The 21,963-nt window shown below is 35.3% G+C and overlaps 17 protein-coding genes and 5 pseudogenes across 22 annotated transcripts, besides 2 other annotated features; 7 read left to right on the top strand and 15 right to left on the bottom strand.

Annotated features, from left to right (window-relative positions):
* Positions 1-19,506: part of a mobile genetic element that runs on past the window's edge.
* TVAGG3_0416190 (uncharacterized protein) lies at positions 306-725 on the bottom strand (the record flags this gene model as incomplete). Its single annotated transcript, XM_051233270.1, has 1 exon — positions 306-725. The coding sequence occupies one exon, from the start codon at positions 723-725 to the stop codon at positions 306-308; it is 420 nt and encodes a 139-aa protein (XP_051103000.1).
* Positions 1,329-2,133, top strand: TVAGG3_0416180 (annotated as a pseudogene). Its single transcript has one exon. A coding segment is annotated over exon 1 (805 nt).
* On the top strand, positions 3,042-3,392 carry TVAGG3_0416170 (Poxvirus D5 protein-like family; the record flags this gene model as incomplete). Its single annotated transcript, XM_051233269.1, has 1 exon — positions 3,042-3,392. The coding sequence occupies one exon, from the start codon at positions 3,042-3,044 to the stop codon at positions 3,390-3,392; it is 351 nt and encodes a 116-aa protein (XP_051102999.1).
* Positions 3,696-3,913, top strand: TVAGG3_0416160 (protein of unknown function, DUF4108 family; the record flags this gene model as incomplete). The annotated part of the gene is made up of 1 exon (XM_051233268.1): positions 3,696-3,913. A coding segment is annotated over one exon (218 nt), but the record flags the coding sequence as incomplete, so codon positions are not given.
* TVAGG3_0416150 (uncharacterized protein) lies at positions 4,260-4,590 on the bottom strand (the record flags this gene model as incomplete). The annotated part of the gene is made up of 1 exon (XM_051233267.1): positions 4,260-4,590. A coding segment is annotated over one exon (331 nt), but the record flags the coding sequence as incomplete, so codon positions are not given.
* TVAGG3_0416140 (protein of unknown function, DUF4106 family) lies at positions 4,627-5,502 on the top strand (the record flags this gene model as incomplete). Its single annotated transcript, XM_051233266.1, has 1 exon — positions 4,627-5,502. The coding sequence occupies one exon, from the start codon at positions 4,627-4,629 to the stop codon at positions 5,500-5,502; it is 876 nt and encodes a 291-aa protein (XP_051102996.1).
* Positions 5,825-6,544, bottom strand: TVAGG3_0416130 (annotated as a pseudogene). Its single transcript has one exon. A coding segment is annotated over exon 1 (720 nt).
* Positions 7,242-7,442, top strand: TVAGG3_0416120 (uncharacterized protein; the record flags this gene model as incomplete). Its single annotated transcript, XM_051233265.1, has 1 exon — positions 7,242-7,442. One exon carries the CDS (start codon positions 7,242-7,244, stop codon positions 7,440-7,442), a length of 201 nt encoding a protein of 66 aa, XP_051102995.1.
* TVAGG3_0416110 lies at positions 7,471-8,090 on the bottom strand (annotated as a pseudogene). Its single transcript has one exon. A coding segment is annotated over exon 1 (620 nt).
* Positions 8,894-9,112, bottom strand: TVAGG3_0416100 (uncharacterized protein; the record flags this gene model as incomplete). Its single annotated transcript, XM_051233264.1, has 1 exon — positions 8,894-9,112. One exon carries the CDS (start codon positions 9,110-9,112, stop codon positions 8,894-8,896), a length of 219 nt encoding a protein of 72 aa, XP_051102994.1.
* On the top strand, positions 9,195-9,779 carry TVAGG3_0416090 (uncharacterized protein; the record flags this gene model as incomplete). The annotated part of the gene is made up of 1 exon (XM_051233263.1): positions 9,195-9,779. One exon carries the CDS (start codon positions 9,195-9,197, stop codon positions 9,777-9,779), a length of 585 nt encoding a protein of 194 aa, XP_051102993.1.
* On the top strand, positions 9,812-9,990 carry TVAGG3_0416080 (uncharacterized protein; the record flags this gene model as incomplete). Its single annotated transcript, XM_051233262.1, has 1 exon — positions 9,812-9,990. A coding segment is annotated over one exon (179 nt), but the record flags the coding sequence as incomplete, so codon positions are not given.
* TVAGG3_0416070 lies at positions 10,978-11,723 on the bottom strand (annotated as a pseudogene). Its single transcript has one exon. A coding segment is annotated over exon 1 (746 nt).
* Positions 12,510-13,108, bottom strand: TVAGG3_0416060 (annotated as a pseudogene). Its single transcript has one exon. A coding segment is annotated over exon 1 (599 nt).
* On the bottom strand, positions 13,346-13,734 carry TVAGG3_0416050 (uncharacterized protein; the record flags this gene model as incomplete). Its single annotated transcript, XM_051233261.1, has 1 exon — positions 13,346-13,734. A coding segment is annotated over one exon (389 nt), but the record flags the coding sequence as incomplete, so codon positions are not given.
* Positions 13,754-13,909, bottom strand: TVAGG3_0416040 (uncharacterized protein; the record flags this gene model as incomplete). The annotated part of the gene is made up of 1 exon (XM_051233260.1): positions 13,754-13,909. One exon carries the CDS (start codon positions 13,907-13,909, stop codon positions 13,754-13,756), a length of 156 nt encoding a protein of 51 aa, XP_051102990.1.
* Positions 13,928-14,329, bottom strand: TVAGG3_0416030 (uncharacterized protein; the record flags this gene model as incomplete). Its single annotated transcript, XM_051233259.1, has 1 exon — positions 13,928-14,329. One exon carries the CDS (start codon positions 14,327-14,329, stop codon positions 13,928-13,930), a length of 402 nt encoding a protein of 133 aa, XP_051102989.1.
* Positions 17,725-17,967, bottom strand: TVAGG3_0416020 (serine threonine-protein phosphatase family; the record flags this gene model as incomplete). Its single annotated transcript, XM_001305585.1, has 1 exon — positions 17,725-17,967. One exon carries the CDS (start codon positions 17,965-17,967, stop codon positions 17,725-17,727), a length of 243 nt encoding a protein of 80 aa, XP_001305586.1.
* On the bottom strand, positions 17,986-18,348 carry TVAGG3_0416010 (uncharacterized protein; the record flags this gene model as incomplete). Its single annotated transcript, XM_001305584.1, has 1 exon — positions 17,986-18,348. One exon carries the CDS (start codon positions 18,346-18,348, stop codon positions 17,986-17,988), a length of 363 nt encoding a protein of 120 aa, XP_001305585.1.
* On the bottom strand, positions 18,488-19,306 carry TVAGG3_0416000 (phage tail repeat-like family; the record flags this gene model as incomplete). The annotated part of the gene is made up of 1 exon (XM_051233258.1): positions 18,488-19,306. One exon carries the CDS (start codon positions 19,304-19,306, stop codon positions 18,488-18,490), a length of 819 nt encoding a protein of 272 aa, XP_051102988.1.
* Positions 19,507-19,572: 66 nt separating the features above from the next.
* TVAGG3_0415980 (putative DNA-binding domain family) lies at positions 19,573-20,178 on the bottom strand (the record flags this gene model as incomplete). The annotated part of the gene is made up of 1 exon (XM_001305583.1): positions 19,591-20,121. One exon carries the CDS (start codon positions 20,119-20,121, stop codon positions 19,591-19,593), a length of 531 nt encoding a protein of 176 aa, XP_001305584.1.
* A 234-nt stretch (positions 20,179-20,412) lies between these two features.
* Positions 20,413-21,236, bottom strand: TVAGG3_0415970 (protein ubiquitination; the record flags this gene model as incomplete). Its single annotated transcript, XM_001305582.2, has 1 exon — positions 20,700-21,230. One exon carries the CDS (start codon positions 21,228-21,230, stop codon positions 20,700-20,702), a length of 531 nt encoding a protein of 176 aa, XP_001305583.1.
* A 206-nt stretch (positions 21,237-21,442) lies between these two features.
* Positions 21,443-21,963: part of a mobile genetic element that runs on past the window's edge.

Here is a 21,963-nt window from a genome sequence, read left to right as displayed (position 1 = left end):
GATATGAGGTCATACAACTTGACATTAGATGCTATGAACTTTAACAACAACTTCACAACAACCATTAACCCTGAAATGCAAAGTTCTATTATGCCATATGTGAAAGTATGGACTCATACAGGAGCTCAAAAAACTCAATATACAAATGGAGACCGTTCAAACTTTTGGCTTGGCATTCCATTTGCTGACTCAGAAGACTTTATGGTGGTATTTCAACTGTTGGTACAGTTCAAATACAATATACTGGTGACAGAGACGGTCCAATGAATTGAAAGCAAAGAAGTTTACAAAACCAATAGCACTTTTCACGGAAGATGCTCTTTTGAAGATTCGTTCGATGAAACCTGCTGGGGCTCCTCAGATTGGCATAACGACAGCTTCCATCGAGCAGATTTTGGCAGCAGGTCAGTAAGTTGTTCTTGAACTGACTTCTCTCCGTCAAATATTGACAGTACGCCAGTTTTGACATAAAATTGTATTATAAACTTACCTTTAGAAATATCTGTAAGTTTTGTTGTTATATTTTTGTCTGCTTCAAGAACTTTCACCATTTCAGTTATACCAACTTTCTTTGCTTTATGAAAATATTTTGGTTCAGCAAAGACTGCTATTCTATAACATTTTCCATTGTTTGTGTAAAGAACTACTCTGTCAATGAACTTGTATTGTTTGTGTGTGTAAACTTTGTTTTGCTTCAATTCGAAGAGATACTCAAATACGTCCATCTTTTTATTCTAAGTAAAATGTCATTTCCGAAAAATAGAAGCGTAAGTGTTTCAAAAGGTTTAATGGCGGTGGCAGATGTGAAGTTAAATTCACCAACTCAAACAAACAGTCAAAGTGTTGTTGTCAATGTCAAAGAAAGAGATGTTGAAGTGGGGAAACCATACGAAGACCAAGATGGTATAACAATAGTTCCTGTAAAGAACAACCAACATACCCTGAAGTTAGCAGAGACTTAAGTTCTGTTGCAGATATTCGAACGACTACCAACAACTTAAAGACAAACTTAAAACTCAGGAGAAGATTTGTCAAGCTTTGGGTATAATGTTTAAACTTGGTTGAGCACAACCCTGTAAAAGTGAACTCATATGTCATCGCACCTCATGAAGTTTTGAAAGAACTATTGAAACTTTTGACAGAGGCAGACGATATAAACATCAAAGAAATAGAACCCGACATTGCTTGCTGTGGTGTTTCATATAATGTCATTGACAAGATATACGTTATGAAAGGAGGTGAAACGTTGAACTTAAAATATAGTTTCCCAGACGTTATAAAAATATTTGACGACCACAACATTTCATTAAAATTTAGTTGCTAAGTAAATGGCAGAAGACATAGTGGTTTATACTATTACGACTAAAAACCCTGAGTCATATAATTCTATAACAACAAACTTACAAAGTCCTCAAGGACGATATTGTAAACTAACTTTAAACACGATGACGACTAAAGCCTGTTTTGCTCTTTTGACACCAGAAGATTTTATTGTTGTGAATGGTAAAAAATACTCCTTTGAAGATACTTACTCAGATATACCACCAACAGGTTTTGTTGACTTATTTAATACTTTAAGGACGGATGTAACATGTGCTGCAACTAGAGCAGGTTTCATTATGTTTTGGATGTCCGACTGAGTTTAGTATAAACGATGAGCTATAATACAAAATTATATCTGGTTTTTACTACCAACAGTTTCCTATAACAGGAAAAGGTGTCATACAAGGAATGTCTATTCCATTGACATTAAGCACACCAATCTTATATATTGTTTCAAACTTAGGTTCAAAGTGTTATTCGAATGTCGACAGAAACTATTATGACCAAAAGATACTCATGCGTATAAACAACACTTTCTCTGCTGGTTTGCCTATTGTTCATTCGAATGCAGAATTTTCAACCTTAGTGAACTCAAACACTTTGGCAAACATAAACTTAACCTTAGTTGACGCAAACTTTGTTCCTGTAAAACTTTTATGTCCTATGTATTTGTCAATGACGGCAGAAAGTTTCGAATTGGAAGATGCAACTGGTGAAAGTATTGTACTACAAGAACAACTTCAACAACAAATAGCTCAAGAACAACAAATGCAACAAATGGAACAAATGCAACAACAAAGTCAAGAATAAAAAAATATTTTTTTTATTTTTATAAAAATGTACAGAATAGATGTTTCAGATTTTTATGACTTCCAAGCGTTCAGAAATATGTGTCCATTTCGAGACTATAACAAAGCAGTCGAGAATTTGAAACGTTTAGTCATTTATGTCGACTCTGCCCCAGAATGTTATGTCATGAAAGAATGGGATGTTGTCTTTAACAAACCAAGAGCAACAATAGTTTCAGAACAAGAATGCAGACAGAAACTTAAGAAAATAAAAGTCGTACAAGTTGGCATGAAGATGTTAGATGCTTGGGATATCTTATTGTCAAAGTTAGAAGATTTTTCAGTTCGTGGTATAAAGTTCTATACACCATCTCCAAACTTCTATTCTATCTTCACTGGATATAAATACGAACAAGTAGAATGGAAAGAAAATGTTATAGAAGCTTGGTTAGACCATGTCAAAGAAATTATATGCAATGGAAACGAAAGAGTCTATGAGTATATCTTATGTTGGTTTGCAAACATCTTACAACATCCAAGTGCTAAAAATGAAACTGCTCTCATTATAATTGGAAAACAAGGAACTGGTAAGAACACTTTCTTTACAGATATCTTATGCAAACTGTTAGAGGCTATTCGAACCCTAATATGACAAACTTAGAAAACATCTGGTAAATTTAACTCTCAATAGAGAATATGAAACTTATAGTTTGCAATGAACTTCAAAGTATAGATACAACAAAAGTTTTAAACTCAGATGCTTTGAAGAGTCTTATAACAGACAAAGTTGGAGTTGTTGAAAGAAAATATAAAGACCAAAGAGTTTGTGAAAATGTTGCAAATTTCATCATGGTTTCAAACAATGCCGTTCCGATGAAGTTAGAAAGTTCTGACAGAAGATATGTAGTTGTCAGAACGTCAGATTCTCATATGCAAGATACAGAATATTTTGACGACTTAGCAGAAACTTTGACACCTAACTTTTACAACCACTTGTTCTCATATTTCATGACATTAGATATTTCTAAGTTCAATCCAAGACAAATTCCACATACCGAAGAAAGACAAACATTGTTAGAAGCAAACAAGAGTGTATATGAACTGTTTATAGATGAGACTAACTTTGAGTGTTTAGATGAAAGGTCATTGTACGATTCATATAAACAATATTGTCAAGAGTATGGTTATATGACAGCGTCTAAACGTACATTCTTGGCAAATGTCAAAAGTCTTTTAGATGTTCAGAACGGCGTATATACAAAGAAAAATTTTTCTGAGTAAATTTAAAAAAAAATATATATTTTTATTTTATTTGAAATGTACGCTGAGTTTGTTGGAAAAGACCTAGATAACGAAAATAGATATGCGCTATTCTGGTTAGATTGTCCTTATGAAATGTATGAAAAAAAGGCTTTATATGAAGAATATAGAAAATATTGTCATGAAAACGATATAAGACTAAGCTCTAGAGAAAAATTCTATGCTGGTATAAAACATCTTTTCGAAGTTCGGAATGGCAAATATAGAAAGAAATAATTTTTCTGAGTAAATTTAAAAAAAATATTTTTTTATCCGATAGAAAAGATGACGAAATATATTTCAGTCAACAAGTACATGACAGAAGTCAAAGAAGAACTAGACCCATTCGCTTATTTGAATGTTTACTTCTACCATTTTGAAAAGTCTACATTTGACAAAGTTTGGAACATCGAACCCGTTAAGTTTGCTATTGTGACTAAAAATGGTGCGAAATTTGAAGACTTAGACATAGAAGGTTTGTTAGCAGTCAAAGAAAATTTTGACAGAAGGTTTTCAAACCTTAAAGAAGGCAAAGCATACAAACTTGTTATACCTTATGAACCAAAGAAAGCAGACGACTATGAATATTATGAGTCTAAGATAGTTGAAGTTCAAGGTAAATTGGGTAAAAAGATTTTAGAGTCTAAGCCAGTGTTTGCTCCTAAAGAGGAAGAGAACATTGACATTGACCCAGAAATGTTCTAAAAATAAAATTTTATTTTTACATGTCAAATTTCTTTTTCTCTGGAACTGGTTCAGGTTCTTTCTTCTCTTCTTCTACTTTCTTTTCTTTCTTTTCTCTCTTCTTCTTCTTCTTCTCTGGTGGAGTTATGTCAAATTTCTCAGAACCATATTTATGTAAAAGTTCTTTGTCCTTTAATAGCTCATCTATTCTGTTTTCTATTTCATCTTCAAGAACAGCGCATGTGTCTTCTTTGCATTCTAAGAACTTTTGTTGGACTTCATCTTTCCAATCGGCGTCATCTCTGTCAACAAGTCTGTCATTGACAAACTTAAAGACTTCTCTGCTTAATGTTTTATGGTTCTTGTCATATTCCCAGAAACAGAACTTTAGAACAAATTCACCTTTCTTGTTTACACTATGTAAGATTTTATGGTCGACAGATGTTTTGCTGTCAAAAAGTTTGTCTCGAATATAGATAGCGAAATCGCTAGACATTTTCAAAAAGATAAAAATTTTAATTTTTCTAAAAATATGTTAGAAAAAAAGTTTGCTGACATTGACAAGAAATTTGAGAATGTTTTAAACAAGAACAAGAGGAAGTTAGAAAATGCTCAGATAAAGCCTATACATGACAAGTTCTTATTTGCTCAGAATGGTATAACAGGTCTAATTGCACCACCTGGGTCTGGTAAGACTTTCACTTATCTTAAAATGGCTGCACAACAACAAGAACTAGATGAGAAGAACCCATTCTATGAGTTAGTTGTTATTTGTTCGACTTCTGGTCAATTTGACCAAACCGTCAATTCGTTCAAAGATATTATAAAAAAGTCTAAGTTAGTATGTATAAAAGACTCTGAGTTGTTAGATTGGATAAAGAAGTACCAAAGAAGAGTTTTGAAGTATAATGCTATAAATGAGTATATAAATTCTAAGTTTAAAGACCCAAATGAGGAAATGCAGAGAATATTAGAGAAGAAACACTTCAGAAACAAACAGAAAGAGATAGAATACATTTCGAAGAAATTGCAATCTTACGATTGGAAGACATACCCTCATAGGTGTCTTCTTATCTTAGATGACTTTGCTTCTCATCCTTTGTTAAAGAACAGAGAACAAGATATGTGTCGAATTCTTAAGAAGCTCAGACACTTCAACATCTCTGTTGTCATTTGTGTACAGACAGCAAAGAGTTTAAGTAAGGATGTTAAAAGAATACTTACTGATATCATACTTTTCCCTGGATTGTCCGAAGACGATTTCATGGAACTTATGAAAGAGTCCATGGCAGGTAAGTTTGACAGACATGAACTCTGGGAGAAGTACAAAGTCATACAAGACCCTCATACTTCTTTCAGAATTCACATCTACGCGAACAAAGTTCAAATTGTAAAAAGTCAAGCTTGAAAAATAAAGAGTTTTGGCGACCCCGAAAGAAGTCAGTCTAGAGAAATTTCACTGTTTTTGTTGCTGAATTCAATAAAAATATATTTTAGGTGAAGAGGTGAGATTTCACCTCTTTTTTCACCTGTTTTTTCACCTCAGTTATTTTATAAGCGTTTCACATGGTAAACGTTATTTTTTAAATTTTGTGAAAACTCAACGGTTTGACACAAGCCCTAAAAATTATTTTACTCAGAATTTTGTTGCTGAATTCAATAAAAATATATTTTAGGTGAAGAGGTGAGATTTCACCTCTTTTTTCACCTGTTTTTTCACCTCAGTTATTTTATAAGCGTTTCACATGAATTGTATGATGTATATTTGAAATCCTAAACAATTTCGTAGCTTCTATTTCTTCTGTCAGTACATCGAATGTTTTAACGATACCGAAAGTTTCTTTATACTTCTTCTTGACGTCAGATAGAAGGAAATCTTCTGCTGTTGGATAGTTTTTATTCAGAAATGCAACATATCATTTTATCTTCTGCTGGTTTTCTGCTTCTTTCTTTAAGTCTGCATAGTCGTTTCGCATCGTTCTATCTCTTTGACTGAGTAGTTATATTTCCTCATTGCTGCTTTACATTTTGAACATTGTGGGTTCATTTTTGCGTTATATTTGAAACCTTACCTGCTAAAACAACTAAGGCGTCAATTGCTCTCTTTCACTCGAACATAGCGGGTCTTATTTGTTCATTCCATACCTTACCCTACTATCTTTATCTCTTATTTCCCATACACATTTTGCAACTAATGAAACAAAGTTGTCGTAGGTCTTAAATTCTCGGATTTGTAATGTCAGAGATGTTCTTATATACCATGTCGCATCTTTGTCCATGACTTTGTGGTTGCAATGAAATCCAAGAAACTCATAGTTAACCTTTCGTATGAACTTCTTTATTTCTACTGAGTCAGTCAGTCCGACTTCTATTTCATCGAATTCTGGAATAGTAAGTTTTTGTTGTTGGATTTCAGGAAGTTTAGGTAAATGGTCAATAATATCCTGCATTTCATAAAGATACTGTTCATTTGTTTCATCTTTCGCACTACATCTAAATTACTTGTTAAAGTTCTTGCTTTATCTTCTGGATTTTGTTTCGAAAGTATATGAAGAAGGAATGAAGCTTTTCATCTCTACTAACATTGAAGTTGGGTTCATGACTAAGAGTTTGGTGCTGTTGTTGCTAACATGTTCTTACAATAAAAATAAAAAATATTTTTTTAAAAAAACCAACTTTATTTTTTATTTCGGGAAAATTCAGAGGTGAAAAAACAGGTGAAAAAAGAGGTGAAATCTCACCTCTTCACCTAAAATATATTTTTGTCATTTACGCTCATTACGATGAAGTTTCGACAAAACATTTACGAAGAAATTCATGAAAATTCATGAGGTGAAAAAACAGGTGAAAAAAGAGGTGAAATCTCACCTCTTCACCTAAACATTATTTTTGCTGAAAAAGTGTATTTTTTCATGTCCGAAGACTCGAAGGTGCAACACTTCCAAAATACCGACGAACTCAGAAGAGCAGCATGGCAGTATCTTCTTGACAACTTCTTTGAGTTCTCCAGGTACACCTTGGAAAATGCTGAAGAACTCCGACATAGAGAATTTGGAGAAATTGCACTCCAATACTACATTGACAAACAAAGGGTAAACAAAGGGTAAAATAAGACTAAAAACTTAACGTTTAAAAAGTGACATTTTTATGAGCTCCGAGTCACCGAGAAAACTTGGTCAGATGTTAGCAGCTTACTTCCCTGAGGAGGATGGAAGCGTTACATACGTAAGGTTCAAAAACAACGAACCTGGAATTGCGTACCAAATTCGCAATTACATGACCATGGAAGAGTACGAAAGGTTCCTACAAGAGAAACCAGCTCTAAACAACTCAGAAAAGAAAGAGTAAAAAGTTTAATTCGTAATTGTTTATTTTTTTACTTGTATGGGCAAGCTGCAAGTATGAAGTCGACTACCTCCGTCTTTGTCTTGACCAGTTGGACTGCTCTTGCGAGTACGTCTGTTTTGCGGTCTCCAGCTGGTGTCTGACCTTCGTAATTGCGCATGTTCTTGAGAGCTCCACTGTAAATGGTTGTAGGATGAAGAGTCTCTCAGACTGCTTGAGGTAGTCTTCACGGTCACGAACCGAATCTGTGGTACGAGTCGAATCGGTCGATTTGAGGGAAGAGACTGAAAGCCTGTCATCTTCCATAGGGGCTGTGGCATACTCTTTGCGTAAACGGTTCAGACCTTCTTCGAACTCTTGGTCTCTCTTCGATTGGGATTGAGATTGGAATTGGGGTGGAGGGTTTGACATGAACATCCAAGGGTTAGGGAAGTAAGGCATGGGTTGAGGAGGGTAGTTTGGAAAGCCTTGTGGTGGGTAGTAACCTTGAGGTGGGTAGTAACCTTGAGGTGGAAATTGGTAGTAATTCGGAGGTCCTTGTTGGAACTGAGGTTGCTGTGGGTAGCCTTGTGGAGGTGGAACCTGTTGTGGTGCTGGAGCATGCTGTTCTTCTGGCTGTGGAACGGGTTCAGTAGGTGGGACGTCGGACATTCGTTTGTGTCTTAACCGTCTTTGTTCTGAAACAATATAATATTGTCTTGAAAAAGTACAACATTGTCTTGAAAAGTACAATATTGTCTTGAAAAAGTACAACATTGTCTTGAAAAAGTACAACATTGTCTTGAAAAAGTACAACATTGTCTGAAAAAGTCAACATTGTCTTGAAAAAGTACAACATTGTCTTGAAAAAGTACAACATTGTTCTGAAAAAGTTCAAGACTTGTTCTGAAAAAGTACAGCTGTACTCAAATTTGAGAGACATTGTCTGAAGTACAACATTGTTCTGAAAAAGTACAACATTGTCTTGAAAAAGTACAACATTGTCTTGAAAAAGTACAACATTGTCTTGAAAAAGTACAACATTGTCTTGAAAAAGTACAATATTGTACTGACTCAGTATGGAGCTTGACCCCTTAGACGAAGCAATTTATCTAATTGAGGTAAATGAAACCGTGAAGGAATATCTCAGCAAGTGCAAACCAAGCAAGTCCATTGGCTTCTGGTTGTCCAAGAATAGTGTCTTAAAGTTGGAAATTGAAACAGGTGTTGCAATTCAAGTTCCAGAAGGCACTGCATTCGATGATATTAAGGATGTGAAGAAAGAAGCCCTCTTGAAGTTCTTCATGAAACGTCCTTGGATACTACTTCCATATCGTGAGAGCCCAATTCCACGAATTACACAAATTCTCAGAGCACTACTTCACTACTCTGGACAGCCGTTCTTCATAACCTCAGAAGGCGACATCCAACCAATTCAGTAAACATCTCATTTTAACTTCACTTTTTTTATGTTTTTACTCACACTCGTACTCAACAGGTTTGTGTACAACTATTTCAACTGTGAACCTTGTATTGACCGGTCTTCCTGTAAATGCAAGTTTGGTCAATACACAGTTTATGGTGGCAAGAAGGACAGTGGGGAATGTTATTCTGACATCTGTTGTTGCGCTCGAGAGAGAATTGAAATTCCAGACCCAACTCCAACACCAACACTCAAGTTGCCGAAGACTCATGTGAAGAAGAAGCCTTCTGGTAAGTTTCTTATAGCCATATACATGGCACGCTTAGAGTAAAAACATTTTTTTCATTTTTTGAATGAAGCAAGTTAAATTCGTCCCACACCAATCTCAATGGACCGATGAAGAGTTTCAAGCCATGGTTGAAGGCGTTGAGAACGACATAGACGGCGAACTTGAAGGAGCTCAAACCACAATTGCAACCAAAATTGCACAAGTCAAGGAACAGATAGCTCCACTTAAAGCTACCAAAGCTACTCTTGACCTCATGGATACTTACCGTTTAGAAGTAAAGAGTGGAATAAGACAATTAAAATTAAAACTTCTAAACTACGAAGCTATACTCCAAAAGTTAGCAGAAATGAGAAGACTTTACCAGAGCTACTTACATGTAAGGGACTTACCTTCAAGCAGTCCGACCAAAGATGAATTTTCTGACATTGTCCCAATTTTGTCCGAAAGTCAGCTCAGATGTTTTGAACTGCTCCCAACATATCCAGAATATGAACGTTTGCCTGAACTCTTCCGCAATCTCAAAAAACGTTTTTTGGTTCTCATGTTCGAAACTTTTATCGGAAGAGACAACAAACGTTCAGAAGAAGAACAAGATATTATTTTAAACTTGTTGTATGACTTAACCGTCATAACAAGCTTTTTGAAGTAAAACCGTCATTCTCAAACCACTTCATTTTTTCGATGTCCGAACAAGCACCGAAGCCGAACACAATGGCAGATGTCCTTTCAATGTTGCCAGACAAGCGCCCAGTTCAAATTCAAATTTTGAATTTGAAAGCTCATCTGACAAACACCGTTAAGACTCTCCAAAGTAGTCTTATGGAAGAGATGACCAAGCTCAAAGCCGATGTCCTCATGAACCAAGCTTCCAATGAGAAATGCCTGAATGATTTGACGGAAACCTTGCGCATTTACGAGAGAGAGAACCGAGACCTTGCCAGACTCATCTACCGTTTCTTCGAAGAGATAGACGCCATCTGGAAGGTACTCGGAAAGGACAGAACCTCCAACACCGTACTTCGTGAACACAGAATTGAAGAAGGAATTGTCGAGGAAGAAGAGAAACACGAAGAAGAGAGAAGAGAAGAAGAGGAAGAAGAGAAGAAGAGAAACACGAAGAAGAGGAAGTTTGGGCAACCCTTGTTGCCGATGACACTTACGAAATTTCCCAACCCTACCCATACCAAATCCGCAACAAGGAGACAGGCAAGGTTCTTACCCCAGTCCTCAACAACTTGGGACACTTGAACCTTACCCTTCGGAATCGCGGTTCAATCTCCATGGGCAAGCTTGTCGCAATTCAATGGGTTCCAAATCCAACAAGAAGACGAAGGTCAGACACATTGACGGTGACAAGCTCAACAACCGTAAGGAGAACCTCGAGTGGTTCTAAGAGTAAAAAAATTTTATTTTAGGGGGAAACCCCGAGTAAATTTAGGTGTTTAGTTATTAAGTGGCTTAAATTAAGGTAATTTGGACAATTAGCTCCGACCTCTGAATTGGACTCTTTCGTCATCCCAGTTGCGTAGGAGGTCGTCCCAGAGGAGTTGGTAGAATTGCCAATCCAAGGACGATTTGTCCTCCCAGGCATTGAGGATGTACTGCTCGTAGAGTTCATGACCTCTGCCTTGCACCAGACACCCTCTCCCTTGGAACGTAAGGCTTCTTCGAAGTGCTCGAATGCGATTGGCTGCGGGACCATCTGAAATGACACTTTTTGTCCGTTTGGTCAATGTTCGTGTCTCGTGCCATAGTCGACGAAAATACAGACAAACAGGTTATATATGAGTTTGAGACCAAGAATGGTGTAACTCGACCTGTCCGATTCAAATTCGAATAAAAATTTTTTATTTCATGCAATGTTTTATTTCTGTGCCGTCTTCAAGTATGCCCCAGTACTTACGCTTGGAGAGGACATGAACTTCGGTGAAAATTTTGTCCAATTTGAATTGACCCATCTTTTCACCGACCATTCCCATTTCAATGAGTTTGTTGTAGCCTTCTTCGTTCGTCATGAGTGCGTCAATGTTCTCATAGTAAACCTTCACTTTGGATTTGACTTCGGAGAAGAATTTGTTGTAGTTGTCAAGGACTGCCTTTGCGAACTGAGGGTAAGACCAATGTTCGACAATAGGTTTTACTGTGGTTACTAAGCCACCTTGACCTTGAGTAAATTCGTACTTCAAAACAAAAGGAGAACCTTTCAACAAAGTTGTCGACCTTCTCATATGTTTACTCTTCATCTTTGAGGTTTCTTAATGGAATATCCCCATGTCGAATTCATAAGCAATTTGAGTGTCATTGCAAGTTTGGGGTTTGAAGCTTTCCTAATATCATACAGTTGTTGTATGACTTTTCCAACTGTATAGTTCCTTCCTGGGAACTCACCATCTTCGTTTGGAATTCCAGTCGGGATATATTGGACGAACCTCATGTACGCAGCGTTAAGGTCGACATAGTATATCTTTTCATCTGAGTCGAACTTGTCGCAACCAATGGGTCCAGTTCGTGGAAATTCAAGTGAGTCTCTTATCTTCTGAGAAACTTCTCCTGCTATCTCATAAACATCGTCGAAGCAACCTGTTTCATATAAAACCTTCTGACCTAACTCAGATGCTCTCCAATACAATTTGACGTCAATTGGATGTCTCAATGGAAGTTTGTTTATAGCATCTTGAAGTTCTTGCAACCTCATTGGAAGTTCTTCTGGTTCAGGTTGGTATCCGAACAATCCAACTCCTTTTGGAACTGTGTACTTCTTTTGTGCTAGAACTTTGTCTGGAACAACTTTTGGTCTTGCTAACAATGAAAAGTTTGTTTCGTCTTTTGGTACAAAAGTTTCTGTCAGCTTGTCATCTGGAATTGGTTCCAACAAACCTTTCTCGAAAAGAATGTTTACAGCTCTGACAATGTTGCACTTGCCTTTTCCGAACAATGGGTTTGTAAGACTTTCGTTCAACATGAAGTGGTTGTGGACAATTACAATCTTCAACCATGGTAAGTCTTTGTCAACAACATAGTCGTCATGTGAAGAACCTTTCTGTAGGTATGTTGACTCGGATATTGACATTTGCCAACGGTGCAATTTTTGCCAATTGACCTCTGAGAATGTACCTTGTCTTCACACATGACTCAAGATACTTCATCTTCTCATCTGTAACAAGACCAGAGTTCCTGAGACATGTAAGAATACAAGGTTCATTGACAATTGTTTCAATTGAATTGTAAATTCCATACCTTGTCAAGTCAATGTCAGACTTATTTATGAACGGGAAGTATCCAGCATGTTGTCTGACTGCTTGAGGGTTAGGTTGGTACCATTCGAACTTACACTTGCAATTCCTTCAATTGCATTCAAAATGTCTGAGTCGGAGTCAACCATTTGTTCTCTCTTTGTAGTCTTGAAAGCGTCAAGAAGCATTGCAGCTGTTGTGACATTGCCATGTGCATAGTAAATGTGACCGTCCAAATCTGTTACGGTTAGTCTGAGATTGTATCCTTTCTTATTTCCGTCTTGAATTGCAGCAAGTACACCCATGAAGCCTTCTTTGTTCTTTCCTTCGTCAAAGTTTACTGTAAAGGTTCGACCAGATGTAATTTGACTTCTAACTTCACGATACTTTTCATATGCATATCTTGTTCTTTCCATGGGAGCATGTTTGTCTTCACCTTTTCCTTTTTTCCTTCTCAAAGGATGCAATTGTTCGTCATGTTTCCAGTAGAATCTGGCAAAGCCGTCGTGTCCTTCAACTTGAGGTTCACTAACATCGAAAGGCATGTCCATAAGACGTTCTTCTTCTAACCTCTCTAGTCTGTTTGGATAATTTGCGCGTGCTGTTTCCAAGTCCATTTCATAGCGAAGACCAGACAGTTTGTCATAGACTTTTATGGGTCTTCCCTTCCTATATTTAAACTTCTTGAAACTTTCCAACCATATCTTTCTAACTCTGCTTTTATTCTAGCAGATTTTCTATCCATTCTATATGGGGGCATTTTTATAAAAATAAAAAAATATTTTTTTCTTTACTTTACATAACCGCCTGCTGCCATAAGTCTTTGACGCCAACCCATACCAGCTAATGAAGGTTGACTTGGTTTAGTTTGGAAACTAACTTTGGTTTTGGTTTATCTTCAGTTTTTGGTTCTTCTTCTATCGGTTTTTCGTCACTTTTCGGTTCCTCTGACTTTACCTCACTTGCAGGTATGGTTGTGTCGTCAACATCTTCATAAATATCATATGCCATTTGTTTTTGTTTTCCTTTCAACTTTTTGTGTTTGTTGTAAAGTTTAGAATATTTCGACTCTAAGTCAATGAGATGTTCTATAATGAACTGTTGGTCAGTGAAGTAAACTTTTCCATCTGTTGTCTCGAAAGCTCCTTCAGACTTCAATATTTTATTTGTGAGAGTCTGTTTCTTTTTTGAGATACTAGCCGTTCCATTTCTATGAAAAGTGACTTTGTAGTTAGGGTTTGTATTTCCAGACCTGGCACTTTCTATTATTGAATTTTTCTCTTCATCTGTAAGTTCTTTGACAGGTTTTGACAATGGTTCTGAACTTTTTGTTTGTGGTGTCAAATCTACCGTTTCAACTTCTTCGGTCATTTCATCTCAGTAAAAAATTTTAGTTTGGTTTGTTTTCAACTGGTTGTTTAGGTTTTTTAAGTCGGTCTAAAACTTCCTGAGGTATAGGAAGAACTTGACAAACACGTGGTTGTGTAACTGCTGGAAGTCGACAAATCCATCTTGAACCCATTTGTCTCAATGCTGTATTGTTCATTTCATCTCAGTAAAAAATTTACATTCCCCACGTTTGAGGCGGTTGCGGTTGGTTGTTGTTTACCCACTGTTGTGCATGGTTATATCCTCTGTTAAAGAATCTTTCACCTTGGTCCATATAGTGCCCTGCTTGGTTATAGTAGTCATTTGCTTTGTTATAGTAGTTTCCTGCTTGTCTTCCTACATTGTCCATCCATCCTTGAACTTTTCCTCTTGTTTCAGGATTTGGAATAAGATTTGCTGCATCTCGTGCTACCTCCCAACCTTTCTGTACAGTTTGTATAATAGGTTGTGCTTTCTCTTTAAGTATACCTAATGTACTCAAAATCTTCCTTCCAATTCCAAATGCACCTCTGGCTATTGTTCCCACTGCGGGCAAAAATCTGGATGCAACTCCTGCTAATGCGCCAAATAAACCCATTTCTTATGGGTAAAAAATGACGAATCCAAACAAGGACCCCTATGTTTCTAAAGCAACAAAGAAAGCACTCATGATAAAAATCTTTAGTTCAACACCAAATGCTTGGTTTATGGATATCTTGGAAAACATTCCGAGGTATAGAGAAGATGGACCACCATACTGGCTAATATTTGTCGGTCAAAACACAAGATACTGTGAAGCCATACCATTACAGTCCAAAAATATTTTAGATGTGAAAACTGCTTTGACAATATTCGTTGACAAATACCATCCAACAAAACTGACATCTGACTGTGAAAGTTCTTTCAAATCAGACGATATTAAAAACTATCTGCGTTCAAAAAATGTAAACCAATATTTCATTGTCGACCAAAACCATTCTGCTCTTGGTGTCATTGACAGTTGTATAAAAATCTTAAGAGACTTAAACCAACCACAAGGTGGTGAGGTAGATGAAATGTCATATGACGACAAATATAGACACTTCTCCATGGCAAAGATGAGACAAGTTTTAAATATTTACAATAGCCGTAAACAAAAAGGTTTGGGAAACCACTCCCCCGAAGAAATGAAAAACAACCCGACTTAGAGAAAGACTATATATTTAATAGTTTAGTCAAAAGAGACAAACAAGAAAGAATGCCAGGCTTCAAACTTAAGAAAGGTGACAAAGTAAAAATAGAAATACCTAAACGCGACCCATATGAAAATACTATTGACTATGACAACAATGGGAACTCGACAGGTACTCGCATTCGTGTTCGTAAAAATAGAAGAAAGTATACAAGAGAATATTATGAAGTTTTAGGCAAACATGGCAAAATGTACAGACTGCAAGCAGAAGATAAAACTACTATTGTCAGACCTCGTTTCAAACTTGTCAAAGTTCAAGGTGGTATACTTTCAAAGACAGTTCCTAACAAATATAAGACAACTCCTGACGAATATGCTAAAGAAGTTGAAAATGACGACTAAGCATTTCTATACCATGCGTAAACTGTCATGTAAGGTGGCATGTAGTCTTTACTTTGTCCCGTTGTTTGCGTATATCCTGAAACGCGATGTGTATGGCTTCCTCCTACCTCAGTGTTACTCCAGTAACAATTTATAGCAAACTTAACGTCCTCTTTAACATCATATCCTTTACCTTTTGTCATTCCTGACCAATCCCAAAATCTATGACTATGCAACCTGCTTCAGATGTACTTAAATTTATGTAGTGACTGTGCGCAGGTAAATTTCACCTGAAATCGTTTTACTTCCACCTGTTTCCTTTGAAGAGTTTGCACAATACAAAAACCTGTCGACTATTTGAGTCCAAGTTCCAAAACCAAGTACTACTTCTGGTCTGGTAGAGTTCATTGACGTGTAAATAGAACCTATAGGATATACTGTTTGAAGTATTTCTGTCTTTAACGTTTGAAGCTCTGTTTTGTCAGCTTTTTTATCTAACTCATCGTTAACATATGTTTTGTCAGCTTTTTTATCTAACTCATCGTTAACATATGTTTTGTCAGCTTTTTTATCATATAAATCTTGAGCAGTGAATTTAACTTTGTTTTCATCCTCCATGACATAGACATTTCTACATTAATGTCTTTCATCGTTGTTATGTCATCCTCCGATGTTAAACCTTGTGGAAAGTTAGGAGGTTTCCAATTTAATACATCCCCACCAGTTCCATCAGGTTCTTCAACCGTTCCTGCAATATTTTCTATACCAACAGTTGCGAAGAAATCGTGTGTTATGGTTCTTATCTGCCTTCTTTTCAAGGCTAACGTTTAAGTCTGTTATTTCAGAAGATGTATGTGTATGTCCAACGGCACTTTTCCTGTTTAAGGTTTCTTGTAAGTTTGTAATATTTGCAATGGTATGTGTATGTCCAACGTCACTTTTCCTGTTTAAGGTTTCTTGTAAGTTTGTAATATTTGCAATGGTATGTGTATGTCCAACGTCACTTTTCCTGTTTAAGGTTTCTTGTAAGTTTGTAATATTTGCAATGGTATGTGTATGTCCAACGTCACTTTTCCTGTTTAAGGTTTCTTGTAAGTTTGTAATATTTGCAATGGTATGTATATGAGTCTTTTTAGAATATTCGTTTTCAGCTCTTGTCACTTCACTTGACATTTTATTGTCAACATATGTTTTGTCTGCTAGTTCAGGATGAGTATGTTCTTTTGTTGCATATGTTGCATCTGCTCTGTCATGTTCTTCTTGAACTTTTTCAATGACATATTCTTTGTCAGCTTTGTTGCCAACATCTGCTTTCAAAAGAAGTTCATCTATAGGTTTCTCGTTTAAAGTTCCTTTTGTTGGATTTACACAGACAGTATGGTTCTTACTGTCTTGAAACAGAAACTCATCTGTCATTGGGTTTATCGTCAGTTTTAAGTTTCCTTCTTTCAATGACTCAGATATCTTAGAATAGTTTGAAAAGTTTGTTGTGTTCTTATTTAGAGCTTGTACAATGAGTTGTCGGTTGTGTTGTATTTCTCTCAATAGACGCTGTTTCTTTCGACATTTTTATTCTAGATAAAATATGCTTTCAATAGAAAAAGAAAATTCAAGAGTTGCTACAACTAAACCATTAGATGAACTTTTTACGAATGTCGGTCAAAAGTTTGAGACAGAACCGTAAAGCATGAAGGCTATCGTTTTGACTACCCATTGAGATGGTTTAAGAGACCCATCCGTCACAAAAGCTGTTGGCTTTCGTAGAATAAAATTTTGTCTGTCTGTAGAAGATAAAAGTTTTCCATTTATTGTAAGGTTTCATATAGATTATATATCTGAAGGGAAACGAAAAATGTGGGAAGAAATTGAGCTAATACAAGTTGACCTTTCATCTTCTCTACAGACTGCGTTAAAAAATATAGAAGATAAAATAAACTCATGTTATGCAAAATATGCTGATGAATATGCAAATACCAATAGCACACTTTATGTGAGAATTGTATATGACAAACAAAATTCACAAGTGTCATTTCAAATCTACGAAGACAATCCAAATAAAGACGAACAAATATATACAGAATTCACTGCAATGTCATGGTATTATTGCAAAGAATGTTAAATCAGAAAGTCGAACTTCTTTAGCAAATATTTTACAGTCGATATGCAAAGAGATGAACCATATTTATTTAAAGATGTTTTCGACTCAGATGCTATTATCGTTCATGCTTCATTTTCTGGTGCACAAAACTCTTTTTTATGCTTGGCAAATGACTTTTACGAAAAACCTACAAAGCTATACGAACCACCAAGTGGAAGTATTTCAGACTTTCAAGTATGGTTTACTACAGATGGAAGAAAAAGAATAATTCCATTATACCATGCGTTTTACTTAGAACTTAGTTTCATATACAACTACTATCGAACGATAAAAATATAATTTTTTAATACGGTTGAGGTGTTGGATTTGGTTGCCAACTAGACTGTGGTGCAGGTTCAGGCTGTTGTATAACAGGAGCTTGTTCTTCTGGTTCAGGGTCTTTAGGTATAATACCAACGAACTGACCTACTCTTTTGCCAATATTTTTGACTCCGTTCCATACTCCCCTTCCTACGGTTTTTATTCCATTCCATATACCTCTTCCAACATTTCGAAAGAAGTTTCCAATACTACTGAAGAAACCCATTTTACTATATGTAAAAATCTAATGTCCGCCTAGTCTCTTACGTTTCCTGTTGAGTTCCATAGCGTTCTTTAACTGGAGCTCATACATTCTGTTTCTCCTCTGGTAGAAAACATATTCTGGGTCAACTCCTGTGTTCGCGTCATCTGCATAAAGTTGTTTATATCCCACTTCAGGGTTTGTATAAAACTCTTTCCATCTCATATTTGCATACCATGGTGGCAAACCTAACGCAGCGTCATTTGACATGGCAGTTTGCATTTGTACATCTGTTGGCACTTGACCATAGTTTGCCATTGCAGTTTGTATTCTAACTTCATTTGGAATATTCTCTGGGTTTGGTTGTCCAGGTTGCTGTGCATTCGCTAAGTTCTGTGCGTCCATTTAATATTAGATAAAAATATCTCTTACGAGTACATATACTGAACATTTGCAGGCATTGGTTCATCTTCATATTCTCTATATCTTTCTGCCACGTCAAATAAGTAAATGACACAATGGAAAAAACCTAAAACAAGTAGTCCTATTTCAAACCACATTTACTTACTAGTAAAATTTCTTTGTTATGACACTTTCTCCAGTTTATAGGACCTCTCTCATATTCTATCTTGTCATATCTAAACTCATAGTCATGTATGTCCTCTAACCATCTCATGACACTTTCCAAACCACTTTTATCGGATGTAAAGTAAAAGCATGGATGGTTATGTAAAACGTCTAAAGTTTCTAAAGAGTCTCTCAAAGTCCAGTCTACTTGGTATTGAAAATCCCATGTGTTATAGAACGGCGGGTCCACTATAAAGAAAACATTTTCCTTGTCTTTATATTTTTCATACAACTCTGTCCAATGACATCTCACAAACTCTATACCCTCAATATATTTTTCTATGTTCTCTTTGAAAACATTTGTATAGTTAAGATATAAAACTTTTGACATAAGTGTTTCAATGTCATGAACTCTTATAGCACCACTATATAATAGTCTAGCAGATATACTATCCCAGTCAATATACTCTGCCTTTTTCAAAACCTCTCTGACAGTATTTTTCTTATCTAATGGTATACGTTCCATCTTACCTATAGGTATCTTTTCTTTTAACTCTTTCAATATTTTGTTTGTGTCTGGTATATGTTTGAGACGGTCCATATAGTTGTCGAAGTCATTGCATATAATCTTTGAGTCAGGAAATATTGTATGGCACAAATGAGATATATAGAAACTTCCACCGAACAAATCTACAAATGTTAGACCATTCGGTAGTTTCTTAAGTTCTCTCAATAGAATATCTTTACATCTACTCTTATTTCCAAAGAAGGGTAACGGTGGTTTTGTAAAATTCATTTTATATATATAATAAAAATGTTTTTTCCTGAAAAGTGACAGAAAAGTGACAAAACATGAAAACATATATATTTTGTGAAAAGCTCCTGGAAGACCCGTATATAAAAACTTCATTTTATACTAACATCTTCGGGGCTAGAGGGCACGAAGTGCCTGGAAGCCCCACTACCTTTTTTTTTTTTTTTTTTTTTTTTTTTTTTTTTTTCCATTATTAAGATCGATAAAAAAAATAATCTAAAAAAAGTAAATTTTTTTGTAAAATAAATAAACATAGATCTGAAAATTTAAACACAAGTTAAGCATTCGCCGTTCTTTGGGTATGGTCTCTTACAATGAGGACATTGAACGAAAAGTTTTTGATTTGGATCAAGTAAAATATGGTTTGCACAATACTCTGAACCAGGAAGAGCTATATGGATGCATGTGTCAACTTTGCAGATTGGAAAATCATCTTTACGTATTTCATGAGCTTTCGTTCTCCATTCATGGCGTTTTTTGTATAACTCTTTGATTTCTTCAAGGTTTCCATGGTAAAGTATGTTTTTAATAGCTTGATAATGTTCATCTACAAATTTACTACGTTTTTCTGTTTTATCGTGATTTAAACAATACTGACGCATGTGGATATAAATTTCATCACGTGTTTTGGTCTCTTCCTGAGCACTTGAAGCTGTAACAAGAGGTTGGATATTAAAAGACTTGAAATCTTGATCTGGATCAATGACTGGTGGAGCTTCTAATGCATCTGGAGGAGGTGGATCCTTTGGAAGATCGCAGCCTTGCTTTTCAATAATGTGAAATTGTGCAATATTCATCTGATAAAAGTGACATTTCTAAACATTTTGATGATTTTTGTTTCATATGAATTAAATGTGATAAATATAAACTTTAGCTAAATTTAAAAGGATTTCGTCGATTCATATCCCTGATTCAACAACATTTTTCGCTCCAAAAAAATTTTGAAATTAAAAACTTCAAAATAAATAGTTTAAATTTCGATGAGAGAAATCAAATTATCAAAGAAAATGAAAGAAATAAATCTTCTGTTTTCATGATCCTAATGCAGAAAATTGCAAAAGCAATCAGGGATGAGAAGAATTGAACATTGTTGATCAATCATTGATTGAAAGAGAGCTCTTTTTGGAATGGCTTACATGAAAAAAGTAGTAAAAATAGAAAAATATTCATTTTACAATCAGAAACAAAGCGAACAATACAATTATTTCTCAATTAAGCATTTAAATTTAGGGAATTTTTCAATAATCTTGTTAGTTTTCTCTTTATCATTAGAAGTGTGTATTGCTTGTTTCAACGCGTCAATGTCTTTATCAGTCATTTGATAATCACCAATAAATTGTTCTGCATGCTTTAATTTTGCGCTAGTACTGAGTTTTTATTTTTGTAATGCTAATGCGTACACTCTGACATCTAAAATATCCGACATTTTCGATATATCATCGTATTTTTCGAAATTTTCACCGATTAAAACAGCCAAATAATTAAGGGTTTCACTAAGACCTTGCTTATAACAGAAATCGCAATAGTTTAGCATTTTTAATTGTGGTATTTTTTGAGAAATCACTGTTTTAAGATCATTTTGAAGATTTTCTATTGTATAAAATGCAGAAACCGCATATAACTTCAGGAGCTTTTCTATATCATAGTCTTCATAGAATTTTTTACCATTATACATCCAACGGATAGCTTCTTGCAAAAGATTATCAGGATTGTATACTAAGTTAACAGTTCCTGTGCGCTCTTCGTCCATTTGGCCAGTAAACATATTGAAAAAGAAATTTGATGAATTTGCGAGAATTAACTTATGTGCGCGGATCTCAGCAGATGAAGAACCTTCGAATTTAATCAGGCAATCAGTCACTAGGCTTTTATCGAAGAATTCTGAAAAGTCAAATTCTTGCTGCATCTTTTGTTTTTATGTCAAAAATAACTATCAAAAATATGACACACAACAACTTTTTTCCCTTTATTTATTACTATCTACAAAATTTCTGAAAGTTTGAAAGGTTAACTTAGGGGGTGCACCAAGACTTTTTTCATTCGATTTTGAATAGTTTATGACATCACACGTAAAGTGTCAATTTTTTGCACTTCTTATCCATTGACTCAAATCTTAAGGGTGCGCCCGGGAGGATCATGTAAACTTCAGAATTTAGAACCTTAATTTTTAAGCAATTACTTGGTACCTAAATAGGTAGTAAAACTCTAAAAATATCAAAAAGTACAACTTGGCTCCATAATAATCCTGTCATGGTGGCAGTTTGTATTCCCTAGTATTTTCCTCTTGAATCTCTTTTTCTGTCGAAATTAAATTCAAATCTCAGAAGTAGAAGTGAATAATCGACTTATTGCTGCTATTATACGAATAAACAAATCCATTATATTATTTTTATTTACATAATATCTGTTTGAAGTTCATAATTCTATAAATTTTTCTTCAAAAACATTACAATCTTGATAGTTTTGATACTGTTTAATAGGTTTTTGGCACCTTATTTAGTAATTACAACGTATCGAGTCGATCTGAACTTAATTTTCGGAAATTTAAAATATTTATCATAAGTAAAATCTGATTTGAAATTTATGTTTAATTACTATATTTTGCATAATCCTAAGTAGCTTTTGTAAAAATTCATCAA

This window comes from Trichomonas vaginalis, chromosome V (genome assembly GCF_026262505.1).
Source record: "Trichomonas vaginalis G3 chromosome V, whole genome shotgun sequence".
In the NCBI taxonomy this organism is placed as follows: Eukaryota; Parabasalia; order Trichomonadida; family Trichomonadidae; genus Trichomonas; species Trichomonas vaginalis.
Note: the sequence above shows the minus strand (reverse complement) of the source record. Positions and strands in the feature narration are given on the sequence as shown.